General features: G+C 41.3%; 1 protein-coding gene across 3 annotated transcripts; it reads left to right on the top strand.

Moving 5' to 3' along the window:
* The first annotated feature begins 8,767 nt into the window (after positions 1 to 8,767).
* LOC101742018 (cytochrome P450 4C1) lies at positions 8,768 to 15,926 on the top strand. 3 transcript variants are annotated; one of them, XM_062675013.1, is made up of 11 exons: positions 8,768 to 9,046; positions 9,630 to 9,733; positions 9,878 to 9,967; positions 11,887 to 11,997; positions 12,279 to 12,464; positions 12,622 to 12,818; positions 13,300 to 13,369; positions 13,860 to 14,061; positions 14,607 to 14,758; positions 14,948 to 15,133; positions 15,367 to 15,926. In XM_062675013.1, exons 2-11 carry the CDS (start codon positions 9,646 to 9,648, stop codon positions 15,540 to 15,542), a joined length of 1,458 nt encoding a protein of 485 aa, XP_062530997.1. In that variant the 5' UTR covers positions 8,768 to 9,046; positions 9,630 to 9,645; the 3' UTR covers positions 15,543 to 15,926. The 3 variants fall into 3 exon arrangements, with proteins under 3 accessions (XP_062530997.1, XP_062530998.1, XP_037875026.1); XM_062675014.1 differs by having other exon boundaries at positions 8,768 to 9,069; XM_038019098.2 differs by lacking the exon at positions 8,768 to 9,046 and having other exon boundaries at positions 9,403 to 9,733.
* The last annotated feature ends 504 nt before the right edge of the window (positions 15,927 to 16,430 follow it).

Here is a 16,430-nt window from a genome sequence, read left to right as displayed (position 1 = left end):
ATTCAGTTGCCGTGGTTATTTGCTTGTCTATACCCTATATTTCTCAGAGAACGGTTCGACCGATTTGGCTTTGTCATTGTGTTCATAGCAGACAGAACTTGTATGATTTCTATAAATTATAATAAAGTATAAAATAAATACTAGTATATACTTATAAGCAAATCGAATGAACTTTAACGCATTCGTTTTCTCATTCACACGGCACGATGTCCTGATTTTTATCGAATAGCAACCAAACAAGCGGTTAGTACCTGATTTTTTTTACCTCCTATCCTTGAAACGAGTAGGCGAGCTCACGTGGCTCAGCCTGGCTAGTTTGCTAACGCTAGCCGTAGCAAGGGCAGGCCTTCGCTTAATTTACTACTACTACTACTACTTCGCTGAAACTGAGTGGGCTGTGTCTGGTTTTTAATTTACCTACTCAATTTCTCGCCGGATATTCTGAGCTGGTCACGTTTCCGATCCGTTGGTAGGTTCTGCGAAGCACTGCTCTTGCTAGCCTTAGTCTTAGCAACGTCGTCAGGTTTGAGCTCCGTGAGCTCACCTACTAGTTACGCTGAAATGGCCCCTCAGGGACATCAGCTTAGGTAGAGAGAAAAAAACTCGTTCAGATGGTGACAAATTATCTACAATGGTAAGGTTTCAGGGGTAGATCAAATTAAAAACATGGGTAGAAATAGGGCTGCTATTATTTTTAGAGCATATAACGAGGCTTTCATTTAACTATTTGTCAGCAATTATTCCACGCTTTCAAGTTTCCAGGATGGGTGTCGTGAGATAAATTCGTGTAGAATGGTCTCTTGAGGACCTAGTCTCATGAATTGAGTGTCGGTCTGTCCCAAACATCGTTATTAAAGCCAGAAGATTGAATAAGAAGAAAAAATAGATGTAAAAACCGTCTGGAAACCGAGGGGTACAGTTGTTCAATCTTTTTGTGATTGTATTGATTGATTGTAGATCTTCACGACGATCTTAAATTAGTACCGAACGTAAGTATCTTAACGAAGCGTCAGAACGCTACTTCGACAAAGCGGCGCGACACGAAAACCCTCTTATCGTGGCCGCCGTTAATTACTTATTCGACCGCGACGGGGCAACCCAGAGCCGCTGTCGCCCGTAACATGTTTTTTCGGATCCCCCGGATTCACTCTGGGTGCCTTCAGGTCTCTCAAGCACCGGCCACCGTCCTCGTCAAACTCTTCGATTACGATAAAAAGCTCGGCGAGTTCTATTAATCAACCGAGTCTGTTTTTTTGTGCGAAAATAATCACTCGTATTCATGATAGAAAGTGGGCGTAGCTTCGTCATGAATTCTCTCGAATACCGTCTTAAGCAGTTATTGGCGTGCGTAACATGAAGGAAATGGTGAATTTTAACTATTTTTATTATAATTATCTTCTATCAAGAAATAGTCTATCTAATCAATATTGATTAAATTTACCCGGTTTTTCTATAAAAATCTTTCTAAATCTTTTATATCATATATTTCTCTCCAGGTCTATTTCAGCCTCTTGGAAAACTAAATTTATAATCCCAATTCTAAAACCAGGCAAGGATCCGTCTCAATCTGGTTTATATAGACCTATTGCTCTCTCCAGTGTGCTAGCTAAAATTATGGACACCTGATAAAGATCATTTGGGATGGATAGTTGAACACAGGTCTATTCTCCCTAATAGTCAGTTTGGCTTTAGACGAGGCTACGGTGTATTGGACAGCCTGAGCCTCCTCACTTCAGATATTCGCGTTGCATTCTCTCAAAGCCGTCATGTTATATCAGTTTATTACTTTATTACTAGATATTAACTCTGCATACAAAATAATTTCCCTCCTAAGCCATCTCCTTTTAGTTCTACTATTTCAATTCGCTCAACTGACCGAAACGTTGGCCAATTAGATATTAGCGTCATAAAACTATACACCTTCTTGTCAACTCGTATAAGAAACTGCAAAATTTAGCTTTTCCAATTTCTCAAATTTATAAATAACCCGTCTCCTTTTACCTTTTGACTGCCTTGTATTTCGCCCTACTACTTATTTGAATATTGGGATTTATAAAGACTCCCCAGGTGCAAATTTACAATTTCTAAACATAGTCAAACTACAACGGCCTGATCATAGCATAGATCTGCCCATTAATGTCGGCAAGTAGACAGATAAGTAATTCCATATCTAGTTTAAATTTCGCAACAAATTTGAAATTAAGTTTCATATTGCAACGAAAAGAATACTAAATACCTGAACACATGTCTATTATGAATCTATACTAATATTATAAAGTTGAAGAGTTTTTTTGTTTGAACTACTGATCCGATTTGAAAAAATCTTTCGGTGTTAGATAGCCCATTTATCGAGGAAAGCTATAGGCTATATAACATCACGCTAAGACTAATGCAGGCGGAGCACCAGTAAATAATGTTTCAAAATCGGAATATTCACAGGCTTTGTCCCTTTTGAGAGCTTCCACTGCGTGCGCTGCGGAAACGGTTAAAGTTTTGCTAAAGTAATGTATGAGAGAATTGTTCCCCTTTAAAAGGTCAAAAAAAAGTGCGCGACAGCATAATTATGTATTAAGGTTGGCTCACTATAACGTTTTTTATGCTAAACAAATTTGTTCTAAAATAAAACATTTTTTGTGAAGGTGTTTTTATAAAGATGATATTAATCCCTATCCAAATAAATACGTTATTCATACAACATTGAAACACTCAAATCACTTCAAGATAGGCTTTGACAATTATAGAGCTTTCTGGATTTATTCAAGATACCATCATCAGATCTTTATACAAACAGGACCATTAGGGAAGTCTACCTTCCGCTCGATCCTCCCGCGCTCGCTAATATCGAAGCATCAGTGTGCCGAATCTCACTGACGGGACACGCGCCGATCGTTATCGCGTCCGTTTATCTTCCACCGGATGAGATCGTTCTAAGCAGTGATATCGAGGCGCTGCTCGGCATGGGGAGCTCTGTCATTCTGGCGAGCGACCTAAATTGTAAACACATCAGGTGGAACTCACACACCACAACCCCGAATGGCAGGCGGCTTGACGCGTTAGTCGATGATCTCGCCTTCGATATCGTCGCTCCGCTAACACCGACTCACTACCCGCTAAATATCGCGCATTGCTCGGATATACTCGACATAGCGTTATTAAAAAACGTAACTCTGAGCTTACACTCGATCGAAGTAGTTTCAGAGTTAGATTCAGACCACCGTCCCGTCGTTATGAAGCTCGGTCGCGCTCCCGACTCCGTTCCCGTCACGAGGACTGTGGTGGATTGGCACACGCTGGGCATCAGCCTCGCTGAATCTGATCCACCATCGCTCCCGTTTAATCCGGACTCTACCCTGTCTCCTCAGGATACCGCTGAAGCCATAGACATCTTAACGTCACACAACACCTCAACATTAGATAGATCATCGAAACAAGTTGTAGCGGAGGACTTCCTTCACCGCTTCAAATTGTCCGATGATATTAGGGAACTCCTTAGAGCTAAGAACGCCTCGATACGCGCCTACGACAGGTATCCTACCGCGGAAAATCGTATTCGAATGCGTGCCCTACAACGCGACGTAAAGTCTCGCATCGCCGAAGTCCGAGATGCCAGATGGTCTGATTTCTTAGAAGGACTCGCGCCCTCTCAAAGGTCTTACTACCGCTTAGCTCGTACTCTCAAATCGGATACGGTAGTAACTATGCCCCCCCTCGTAGGCCCCTCAGGCCGACTCGCGGCGTTTGATGATGACGAAAAAGCAGAGTTGCAGGCCGATACATTGCAAACCCAGTGCACGCCCAGCACTCAATCCGTGGACCCTGTTCATGTAGAATTAGTAGACAGTGAGGTAGAACGCAGAGTCTCCTTGCCACCCTCGGATGCGTTACCACCCGTCACCCCGATGGAAGTTAAAGACTTGATCAAAGACCTACGTCCTCGCAAGGCTCCCGGTTCCGACGGTATATCCAACCGCGTTATTAAACTTCTACCCGTCCAACTCATCGTGATGTTGGCATCTATTTTCAATGCCGCTATGGCGAACTGTATCTTTCCCGCGGTGTGGAAAGAAGCGGACGTTATCGGCATACATGAACCCGGTAAACCAAAAAATCATCCGACGAGCTACCGCCCGATTAGCCTCCTCATGTCTCTAGGCAAACTGTATGAGCGTCTGCTCTACAAACGCCTCAGAGACTTCGTCTCATCCAAGGGCATTCTCATCGATGAACAATTCGGATTCCGTACAAATCACTCATGCGTTCAACAGGTGCACCGCCTCACGGAGCACATTCTTGTGGGGCTTAATCGACCAAAACCGTTATACACGGGAGCTCTCTTCTTCGACGTCGCAAAAGCGTTCGACAAAGTCTGGCACAATGGTTTGATTTTCAAACTATTCAACATGGGTGTGCCGGATAGTCTCGTGCTCATCATACGGGACTTCTTGTCGAACCGCTCTTTTCGATATCGAGTCGAGGGAACCCGCTCCTCCCCACGACCTCTCACAGCTGGAGTCCCGCAATGCTCTGTCCTTTCACCCCTCCTATTTAGCTTATTCGTTAACAATATTCCCCGGTCGCCGCCGACCCATTTAGCTTTATTCGCCGACGACACGACTGTTTACTATTCTAGTAGAAATAAGTCCCTAATCGCGAAGAAGCTTCAGAGCGCAGCCCTAGCCCTAGGACAGTGGTTCCGAAAATGGCGCATAGACATCAACCCAGCGAAAAGTACTGCGGTGCTATTTCAGAGGGGAAGCTCCACAGGGATTTCCTCCCGTATTAGGAGGAGGAATCTCACACCCCCGATTACTCTCTTTAGTCAATCCATACCCTGGGCCAGGAAGGTCAAGTACCTGGGCGTTACCCTGGATGCATCGATGACATTCCGCCCGCATATAAAATCAGTCCGTGACCGTGCCGCGTTTATTCTCGGTAGACTCTACCCCATGATCTGTAAGCGGAGTAAAATGTCCCTTCGGAACAAGGTGACACTTTACAAAACTTGCATAAGGCCCGTCATGACTTACGCGAGTGTGGTGTTTGCTCACGCGGCCCGCACACACATAGACACCCTTCAATCTCTACAATCCCGCTTTTGCAGGTTAGCCGTCGGAGCTCCGTGGTTCGTGAGGAACGTTGACCTACACGACGACCTGGGCCTCGAATCTATACAGAAATACATGAAGTCAGCGTCGGAACGGTACTGCGTCATGATAATCGCCTTATCGTAGCCGCCGCTGACTACTCCCCGAATCCTGATCATGCAGGAGCCAGTCACCGTCGACGCCCTAGACACGTCCTTACGGATCCATCAGATCCAATAACCTTTGCACTAGACGCCTTCAGCTCTAGGAGCAGGCTTAGGGACCTCGGTAACCGTACTCGTCGAACTCGACAAAGAGTTCGCCGTGCAACCTAACCCATGAATCAGCTCGCTGAGTTTCTCGCCGGATCTTCTCAGCGGGTCGCGATTCCGATCCGGCAGTAGATTCATTCGCGAAGCAGCTACTCTTGAGTTGTTAGGTCTCCTTCGGAGGCGCTCGGGCAGCTGTTAGCAAATCCCACCCCTCAGAATTATCAGAATTGGTTCAAGCATTTTCGTGAAATCGGTGAACATAGTACCTACATAGATAAAAAATTATGGTCGAATTGAAAACTTCCTTTTTTTAATTCGGTTAAATAGGGTGATTTTGGTACCTTAAGTAGCTCCTTAACATTCTATTCTTCAAAAATATTTTCACTTTTTACGTAAATGAAGTCGCGGGTAAAATTTTGCATTATGCCAAAGTAACTATTCCACGCGGACGAAGTCGCGGGCAAACGCTATTACTGTATAAAATCTTTTATTGTAGACCAAAAAAAAATTTAAGTTATGTTTTTCACAATAACGCGCGAAAACCTACTTACGATTTCAAGTTTTTGTAGGAATTATTTTTACAATAATTACGTTTTTATTATAATGAATTGAACCGGTATATGATTTCGTGACGGGTAAAATCTTAAGGGAAGGACATAGTACTGCGGTCACTAACCCGCCTGCCAAGAGTAGATGTATGATGTATGTAGATCACATGTAATAATAATCTTTAAAAAAAGCATTAAGTTTCGTTCAATGAGTTTGGGTGGTTTGTAAAAAAATACATTACATATTTTGACAAAATCGTAAATACATACGTGAAAATACAATATAATCGTAGAAACGTTGCTACTTTTTGATGGTATAGGGAAAATATTTAGAGTTTGCTATTAATAGATGATATGATAATAATGATAATAAAAAAACGCAAGATTAAGCTGTGCAGAGAACGCTGTTGTCCATTCTCCGGTGAAACTCTTAGTCGCCTTCAGAGACACCCGTGGGAAGCTAGCAGCTACACCACACAGCCCAATCTAATCTAAATGCGTAAATATGTGCCCATCTTATGTATTTATCTACAATAAAACAAGACCTTTTATTTCTCCTTTTTCGCAGTTTGCCACCTTACCTGCATTAAACGAAATATACATTTTGACTACTTTTTCTTGCTTTGTAGTTCTCCGTCTATCGTAAACTGAAAGACACCAGAATTGGTATAATAGTCCATGCGAAGATGCCATATATACCTAGTCAGATCATAAATTCTGTCACATGTTTAATGTAAAATAATTGAAACAAGTTTATTCATTATGTAACCATTCATATACCAAAATGAACATAACAAAACATAGATTCTTATGACACTAAAGTTTATTCAAAATGACCTCCGCGATTTTGAATACAGGCCTTCAATCTGCGCGGCCAGTCGTCTATCGCAGCACGAACGAGGTCCATGTCAATATCGGCGGCTGCCTTAATCAAGGATGTCTTGATTAAGGCAGCCGCCCAATTCCAAATTGGGATGAGGCTTTGAGCACGCCTTTTCCTCCAAGTGTTGCCATATCTTGTAATCTAACGGATTCAAATCTGGACTGGAGGAGGGCCAGTCTTCGAGCCGGATGAAGTCGATTTCACGCGCCGCCAGCCAGTCTTGTGTGCTCTTCGCTCTATGAGCTGGCGCCGAATCTTGTTTGAATACCCAGTGCCTGTTATTGAACATGGTATGAGAAACAGGTTCCACAAGGTTCGTCAGGACTGTATTTTGCACAACTGCATTCGTTTTTACACCTTTCTCACAAAAATGTACCTCTGTTAAGCCCCAATAAGAAACTCCCAACCATACCATGAGCGAGGATGGAAAATGATCTCGTTGGACACGCGGAATACGGTTGCTCGCTTCTTCACTACTGTGTGCGTACACCTTATCATTCTGTTTGTTGTAGCTCTCTTCAACGGTAAAAATTTTTTCATCCGAAAAAAGAATTTCCCGATATTTTTTTCCCGCGTACCGCTTCAACAAAGCGCGGCATCTCTTCAGTCTCAGGTCCATTAGACGAGCATTCAAACGATGTCCTGTTTTTCTTTGATATGCCCGTAGCCCTAAGTCTTCATTTAACACCCTTTTCACCGTGGTTCTGCTTAACCCCATCTGAAGGGCCAACAGTTTCTGCTTACGTTTGGGATTTCTTTGAATTCGCGCCTTCACAGCTTTTATCACTGCTGGAGTCCTAACAGACCGAGGGCGACCACTTCTTGACCTGTCATCTACACTAGAGTCTTCATTGTATCGTTTGATGGTACGATAAACGAATCTTTTGGTGATATTCAAATTTTTCAGTATGTTAAAAATTTGAATTGGCGCGTAACCGCAACGATGCAACGCAATAACTGCAACACGGTCTTCTTTAAGCGTCCACTCCATATTTAAAAATGAGTAAAATTCTAAAAGTATACATTTTTATTTTCATGAACAATTCGAAATTCGAATTCAATAAACTTTTTTGTGGCCAGCATTCTAAAAGAAAAGTTTTTACTGTGTGACAATACTTATGACCTGACTAGGTATTATACTGTCAAAAAAGTATCGGAATTGAATGATTTGTTTATGATTCATATTTTTTTTTCGTATTGTTAGATTATCACAACTTTTTATTTTATTGCACAGTCCACCTGGTGTTAAGAGCTTACCGGAGCCCATAGAAATCTACAACATAAATGCCGGCACCCACCTTCAGATTTGAGTTCTGAGGTCTCAGTATAGTACAACGGCTGCCCCACCCTTCAAACCGAAACGCATAACTGCTTCATGGCAAAAATAAGCAGGGTGGTGGTACCTACCCGTGCGGACTCACAAGAGGTCCTGCCACCGATTTTTATTACATGATGTTATTTCCTTTACCGTGGAAGTCAATCGTGAACATTTTTTAAGTACGCATTTCATTCGAAGTATTGGTACCCGCTTGCGGGATTCGAACACCGCTGCATCGCTAATTGCAAATACGCCGGACGAATTATCCTTTAAGCCACGACGACTTAGAACTGTTTTTCATTTTGTCATCGGGAGTTTGAGTTGCATCTGTTATTTAGATCAAACACAATGCTGTTTTTAATCATACCATATCTAGTGTGTATTTAGTGTGCAATGGAATTTGATAATTTTAGCTAAGGGAAAAATATTGCTACTAGATTTATACTTTATTTTCGCCTTCAATATTCATATATATTTTTGAAGTTATACTTCTTTAGGCGCGTTATGAAAATTTATGAGAGTCAAATTTTACGATGCGCGCGCACCGTGACACAAAATTAACAGAAATGAAGTTGCCCACTAAATCGCTCATTATGATACGACCGACGTAACTTGGCGAGTCTGAATATAGCCGCAGGTGAACTTTCGCGCATGTACACTCGTAAAAAATGCTACCAACAAAACAAAAATGGAACCTCTGTTAGTGGCGCATGTTGGCACGCACGCCGCCTCTGTTCACTGTGTATTTATATTTATAATATTTATCCAGATGCTTTGAGTTTCTACATTTAAAACATGTGTTTTCATTTTGTTTTCATTATACAAGTGCGAATTTTATATGTGCGTTTGATTGATAATCAGAAGTGATTTAAATTGAATATTTAAATCAATACTAATTAATATTAGAAAATATTTGTGAAAAACTGCGCTCATCAACCTTCGTAAGTGCTCCAATACAATTAAGGTTAACTATCCGTATGTATTATTTAGTAATATAAATGACAAAATTATTATTTAATATAATTCATATTAAATATTATTAAATTATTAACGTTAAATATTTATTAATATTAATTTAATATAAAAAAAAAAGAAATAAATTTAATAAAAATAAAGTATAACTTCCTACGCGCGTACATAAGTACACGCACCCTTTTTTTTTTTAATGCATTCATGTTGTGATTACCTCACTACGATTTACATTTGAAGATCCTGGATAAAGTTTTCTAAGAGGAAAAGGGTTATAAGATCATGTGGTGGTCAAAGGCAGCGTGAACCATCGCAGCGTGGGCTATTTAACATAACTTAGAGGTGTAAGGAAGGCCGCTATTGTTCACGTAAAATATACGTATATAACCGAGAATTTACTTCAACGACACTATTAAACGGATCTTATTCCAAGTAGTCATACGTGAATTGCGTAAAAGTATTCTTTTTGTTTTTAAAATAGTAGCTACTTTCTCAGTACAAAATGATCGTGATTTTACTGATAGTACTTGTCCTCGGCTGGTTTTCGGTGTTCAGGTACAGACGACGGAATATGTACAAGCTGGCAGCGGCTATTCCAGATGTGGACAAGCATATACCGTTATTAGGCATAGCCCACAAATTCACTGGCAACACAGAGGGTGAGTTTTACTTGTAAAGTGTTCCAGGTAGAGGTAATATTGTGCGGTATTTTGTTAATGCTACAAAGACGTTTTTTTTTTCAAAAAATATTTTCTATGTTATTTTTCAATAATTATCTGTTAATATCTTTATTATTGTTGTAGAGATAATGTCGGTACTTCAAAGATACAGTTATAACTCTATGAAGCATAACGGCCTAGCGAAAGGCTGGTTGGGTCACATTCTTTATTTTGGTAAGTTGAATGCTTGTAGTCCGCTGTTAGTGTGATTTCAGGATTAAGTTATTCTAATAGGAATTGCAGTTGAAGTACCTCGGCCTCATACTGGACAGTCGTTGGACCTTCCGTGTTCACTTTCAGAACCTGGTCCCTCGTTTGTTGGGAGTGGCCGGCGCGTTAAGCCGGCTTCTTCCCAACATCGGGGGGCCTGACCAGGTGACGCGCCGTCTCTATACGGGGGTGGTGCGGTCAACGGCCTTATACGGGGCGCCCGTGTGGGGCCAGTCCCTGGCCGTGGGGGTAGCGAAGTTGCTGCAACGGCCGCAACGCACCATCGCGGTCAGGGTCATCCGTGGTTATCGCATCATCTCTTTCGACGTGCGTGTGTACTGGTTGGGACGCCGCCTTGGGTCCTGGAGGCGGAGGCGCTCGCCGCTGACTATCAGTGGCGGGCTAACCTTCGTGCCCGGGGCGTGGCGCGTCCCAGCCCCAGTGTGGTCACAGCGCGGAGGGCCCAATCTCGGCGGTACGTGCTGGAGTCATGGTCCAGGCGGCTGGCCGATCCTTCGGCTGGTCGTAGGACCGTCGAGGCGATTCGCCCGGTTCTTGTGAATTGGGTGAATCGTGACAGAAGACGCCTCACTTTTCGGCTCACGCAGGTGCTCATTGGGCATGGTTGCTTCGGTGAGTTCCTGCACCGGATCGGAGCTGAGCCGACGGCAGAGTGCCACCATTGTGGTTGCGACTTGGACACGGCAGAGCATACGCTCGTTGCCTGCCCCGCATGGGAGGGGTGGCGCCGTGTCCTCGTCGCAAAAATAGAAAAGACTTGTCGTTGCCGAGTGTTGTGGCATCGATGCTCGGTGACGACGAGTCGTGGAAGGCGATGCTCGACTTCTGCGAGTACACCATCTCGCAGAAGGAAGCGGCGGGGCGCGTGAGAGACGCACAGGCCCGCCGCCGTCGAGCGGGGGCCGGGGGGCGGATCTCGCGAAAGCCCTGGCCCTCTAAGTGTTTCGGGTCTCCCTCACATGTCGGCCTGGGGACCGGGGAAGGGGGCCTAAGAAGACGACGTGCAAGCTGCTCTGCACGCGTTTTATGCATGAGCATCCGGGTGATGGAAGGCCGGCTATCCACAACCCACGCTGGTTCTGACCCAGCGGGGTATTCCGTAGGATAGACCATTCTAACCGGCGCCATCTAGGCGGGCTCCGGATAGCCTGCCGACCGAGAGGGCTGGTGGTCGTGGCGCTGACGAGCGCCAGTCCGTCGTCTCGAGGGAGAGGGTGATGGGAGAGATGTGATCTGCACTAAACGCTTCACTTTTGCGTTTTCATGAGCTCTGTCTCATGCGAGGTTTGGATGCTGGTTGTTGAGCGACAGGAGGTTTTAGTCGGTTCGACTCCGACATGCCCCGCCCTTCATCCCCAGTGAAGGGCGGAAGTCCGGCGATTTCCTCATGACAAAAAAAAAATTCTAATAGGAATACTATTTGCATTTCATACAGATATTCTACTTGTGCAAGTGCTCTGTCTGTTTGAAAATGTAAGTTTAATTTATAAAGACAATTAGACATACGGATACGATGTTTGCCATAGCCACACTTTTTTAATACATAGGTACTAAATGATAAATTACTTAACAATAACTATACTGAGAATTTAGAACTTATATCTCAAGGTGTGTGGCACATTTACGTTTTTCAATGTCTATGAGCTCCAGTAAACACGAAGTGGGCTGTGCGCTCGTCCACACATACAAGCAGCATCCCTACTGGGTTCATTATTATCAGAGCCTGCTACGACTCCCAACAGGCAATTAAGACAAAATAATGAACAATTCGATCTCCTAAAGAACGACATGTCTATGTCCGCATAGACATCAGATTGTATTATTGTTCTAGAAAAACTAAGATCTCTTTTTATAATGTTTAGTTTTATCGAACCCCGTCGACTCGGAAGTGGTGCTCAAGACATGTTTGGAAAAAGACGATTTACATAGATTTATACGAGCAATTATCGGTTACGGAGGAATTTTTGCCCCAGGTATGTACACATCGGTACTGATGAAAATTAATTTTAATCATTAATCTGTTTTACATTTCTCCATCACCATCTACTTTATCTAAAAACTGTTCTTTTAGTGAAAACTTATAGCTTTGTAAATACTGACTCCTTAGAAAATATATTCTAATTCTATAGAGACTCACCTGTGCAGACTGACTCAAGTCTCTGAAATTACTGATAGGTATTATAATTATTATATTACGATGCTAGAATAGCCAATATATCATTCTCAAGGAAATGTTTATTGCATTATATTTCAGTGTCGATATGGCGGAGACGTCGAAAAATTATGGTACCAGCGTTCAGTCCCAGAATAGTTCAGAGTTTTGTAGGAATAATCTCTGAGCAAAGCGAGAAGCTCGCTTCAAATTTGGGTAAACGTGTCGGCAAAGGAATGTTCAGCTCATGGCCTTTTCTAAGCGCTTACACATTGGACTCTGTCTGTGGTAAATTACAGTTTAAATTCAATTGATTTATATTATGTGCTATGAGTTACGAATATTAAGAAGTAAATAAATACTAACACAATAACTAAGTGCGATAAGCTAATTTACAATTTAGTTTTAATTTAGTGGAATTTGTATTGTTAATTTTTTTCTTCAGAAACGGCACTCGGTGTAAAGATTAATGCACAAGGAGATAAGGATTCAAGTTTCTTGAAATCTATGAATCGTATTCTTAATATAGTATGTATGAGGATATTTCATTTGTGGCTACAGCCCGTTTGGTTATTCAAGCTTTTTCCTGTCTTCAATGAGCACCAGAGTTGTATTGAAATGTTACACGATTTTGTTGATAAGGTATGTTAAACTAAATATTTAATGGGTTGTAGGGCCGGATCACACTTCACTTGCTGGGACTGTGAGATAACATGGGAAATAATCCTTCTGTTCTAAATCCCAGCGTTCAGGGTTCCATAAGACGGGCTTCGGAAAGAGAGCTCGGCCTTCAGTAACATGCAGATGAGTCGCCGTGAGCTCAGACTTATTATACTAGGCTAACCTTTTGATATTATATTTCTAGAATAGGCAGACAGATTCTTCACATTATGATCATTGGTGGTTTCGGTATATTTTCGGTATTTATTATTTGTCTGTTTGTTTGTTTATTATTTGTGTATTAGAACAGTCTGACAAAAAGTCAAAAGTCGAATAAAGTTCTGTTCGGATATTTTTGTTCGAGATTAGTATATTAAAATAAAATGCAAGATTGATTTGAAATTGATATTTCGCCTTCTTCTATTCTCTGAAATCTTCCACTTCACCGCTTTTTTATTTACAGGTAATACAAAATAAAAGAGAAGAGATTAAGAGAGAAAATAATTCAAAGACTGAAGTTGATTATGAATATAGTAAGTAATGTAAATACTTAATACATTTCTCAAGTTCCTATACGATACAGGTAGTTCATGAGTGGTTTATCTTATCTTCTGGTATGTAAAAATGAACGTTTGTTGATTTGGTTAATCACGAAGCGGAACGCATTACTGTTTTGCTGCAGAAATAGACAGATCTGCGGTATTGATAAGTGCAGGCTTATATTACGTCTTACCACCAGTAAATGCCGGTTAGCGATGGCAGTACGCTACATACTCAGGAGATACTGCTGCCCTTAATCCATTACTCACCTTTAATGACACTTCTAGAAAGAGATGGATATATGCTGTCCTATACTGACAAAATAAAGCCAAATTTCAGTCATTTTGAGTTCATTAGGGTCAACAAAATAATATTAGTACTCTAACATAAACGAAAACCGAGTTCAATAAATAAAATGTTTTACAATAATTCAGTATAAAACTGTGAATATAAACAAATATATAATCATGTTAATTTCATCAGATCTAGGATCATACAAATGTAAGACATTTCTTGATCTCCTCATTACATTGTCTGGAGCTGAAAAAGGTTATACTAACATTGAACTACGAGAAGAAGTACTGACATTGACAGTAGCAGGCACAGACACGTCTGCAGTCGCCATTGGATTCACACTAGAGCTGTTATCAAAATATCCTGAAATACAAGAAAAAGTTTACAAAGAGTAAGTATTTTATTTTTATTGAATTATATGTTTTATTAGGTTGGTGTACCAACGCCACTTGGTATCAAGTGGTTACTGGAGCCCTAAGACATCAATAACGTAAATGCCCACCCTTGAAGCATTCGTTCTAATGCCTCAGTTTTTACGGTACAATAGCTGCCCAACTCTTCACATCGAAATGCATTACTGTTTCACGGCAGAAACAGCAGGGTGGTAGTACTTTCCCCGCGAGGGCTCACAATACGCCCTGTACCCGTAAATTTCTTCTGATGACTTTATTCAGTTATTATTTAAAGATCCAAAGCTTTAAATTATAGATTATATTTTTATTGGCCACCTAAGATAATATACTCGATTTTAGCAGATATCAATAAATGTTTATGATATTGCGAAATAAAATTTTTCTTCTTTGTGTAAGATGCCGCAAACGTTTGTTTCCGAAATTGAAAAGAATTTATATTTTTGATTAGTGGAAAGATTTTTCGTAGATGTTTCACGTCTCTATAATATTATACCTTCTCAGATACCATTTGTAATCTTTGCAGATTGCGTGAAGTGTTTTGTGATTCGGAACGTCCTTTAATTAAGGAAGATTTAGAAAAAATGAAATATTTGGAGAGAGTTGTGAAGGAGTCTCTCAGATTATTCCCTCCCGTTCCGTTTATTATAAGAAAAGTTTTGGAAGATATGACACTACGTAAGTAGACGAAGACATTTATTTTCTTATTATCATGATAACGTTATAGATTAATGATAACTCATGGTAGAGTAAGAATAGATCTTCTGTCGCAGAAGTAGAAGTAGCCGTCTTAAGATCGACCGGAATAATCGCAAGACTAGTTGAAAAATGTTCTTCAGCTCATTAATGGTATTAATCCCATTTTAGCATCCGGTAGCGTTTTGCCTGCCGGTTCAGGAATAGTGGTTTCTATCTGGGGAATTCATAGAGACCCAAAGTACTGGGGTCCGGAGGCGGAACACTTCGATCCAGACAGGTTTCTACCGGAGCGTTTTAATGTTGAGCACCCGTGCTGCTACTTGCCGTTCAGTAGCGGCCCTAGGAATTGTCTGGGTGAGTACCGTGCTCATACCAAGAAATCCACTGCGCTAGAGCCTTTGCACTTAACATTCTCCTTTCCACGGGACAAGGAGTTCCTTGTTGTTGTTGCATGTTGACAGTTGTTTATACCAGTTTTCACGTTAACATATCAGTTACTTTTTATATTGAATAGTCTTGGAATTTTGCTTGTTTTTTGCTTGCTTGAAGCCGTAACGCGTGAATTAGTTTGTTGTACATTTTCTCAGGTTACCAGTATGCGATGATATCGATTAAAACATCTTTGTCTGCGATTCTGCGGAGATACAAGGTGGTAGGGGAACCGGAGAAAGGTCCTGTACCTCGAATCAGGGTCAAACTGGACATCATGATGAAGTCAGTGGAAGGGTGCCAGGTTGCTTTGGAGAGAAGGCCAACAAAATAGCAACGCGCGAACATGTACAATCGTAAATTGTTAACGTACAGTTAAAACGTAATAAAAGAGATGTTATTATAGTATACCAAGGCAATTATAAGCCGATGATAAGCCGAGTGAATTCGATACCACTGGGAAAAAAATTAGGCTACCTTTCATCTTATTCTCTGACACGACATAAAGTGTAATTCACGCAGGAGAACCTGCAGTCAGAATGCTTATTCTAAATTTAATTGTAGCTTAAGTATGCCTACATTTTTAATGCAATAAATCCTAATTTCCAATGTACAAACAGTATTGTATGATCACTAAAGTTAAAAAAATACAAAAAAACACAAGATGACATGAACGATGGTCTCAATAAAAGGCGACATAATATATGAAAAAAAAAAAGATTTTTTTTCTTCTGCCACTACCCCAATGACACAATGCATTCCTCGGTCACGTATTTTTATTGCTTAGATGGGCGGACGGGTTCACGGCTCGCCTGATTTTAAATTGATACCGGAACCCATAGAAATCAACAGCGCCAGACATGATTTCTAAGTCTGAACTTTTACAATGGAACGGCTGCCCCACTCTTCAATTCGAGACACATTATATGTAACTATAATAATTACTCAAAAATGAATCACTACGCCACTGGTCCGAGCAGGTAATTGCTATACCGGAAAAGAAGACAGAACATTCAGCTGTTGAGGTTATTTGCTTTTATTTTTACCGTTCTATGACTAGAAGGTAAGCAATTTTCATTAAATCTGAGACTCATTAGAATGGTATTCATACCCTTACCTTTCGCCTTTTACGTGATGGAAGCATTAACATGTGCAAGCTGACAATATGCTCTACTACAAAACGTAGTTGATAATGACGTTGGCAAAGTTGCTTTTTTATCGT

The sequence above is a fragment of the Bombyx mori genome, chromosome 22 (genome assembly GCF_030269925.1).
Source record: "Bombyx mori chromosome 22, ASM3026992v2".
NCBI classification, from domain to species: domain Eukaryota; kingdom Metazoa; phylum Arthropoda; class Insecta; order Lepidoptera; family Bombycidae; genus Bombyx; species Bombyx mori.
Note: the sequence above shows the minus strand (reverse complement) of the source record. Positions and strands in the feature narration are given on the sequence as shown.

Coding starts and splice junctions, on each gene's coding strand:
- LOC101742018 (XM_038019098.2), top strand. CDS start 9,577: ATGATCGTGATTTTACTGATAGTACTTGTCCTCGGCTGGTTTTCGGTG. Junction 12,465..12,621: donor CACATTGGACTCTGTCTGTG/GTAAATTACAGT, acceptor TTTTTTCTTCAG/AAACGGCACTCGGTGTAAAG. Junction 12,819..13,299: donor TACACGATTTTGTTGATAAG/GTATGTTAAACT, acceptor TTTTATTTACAG/GTAATACAAAATAAAAGAGA.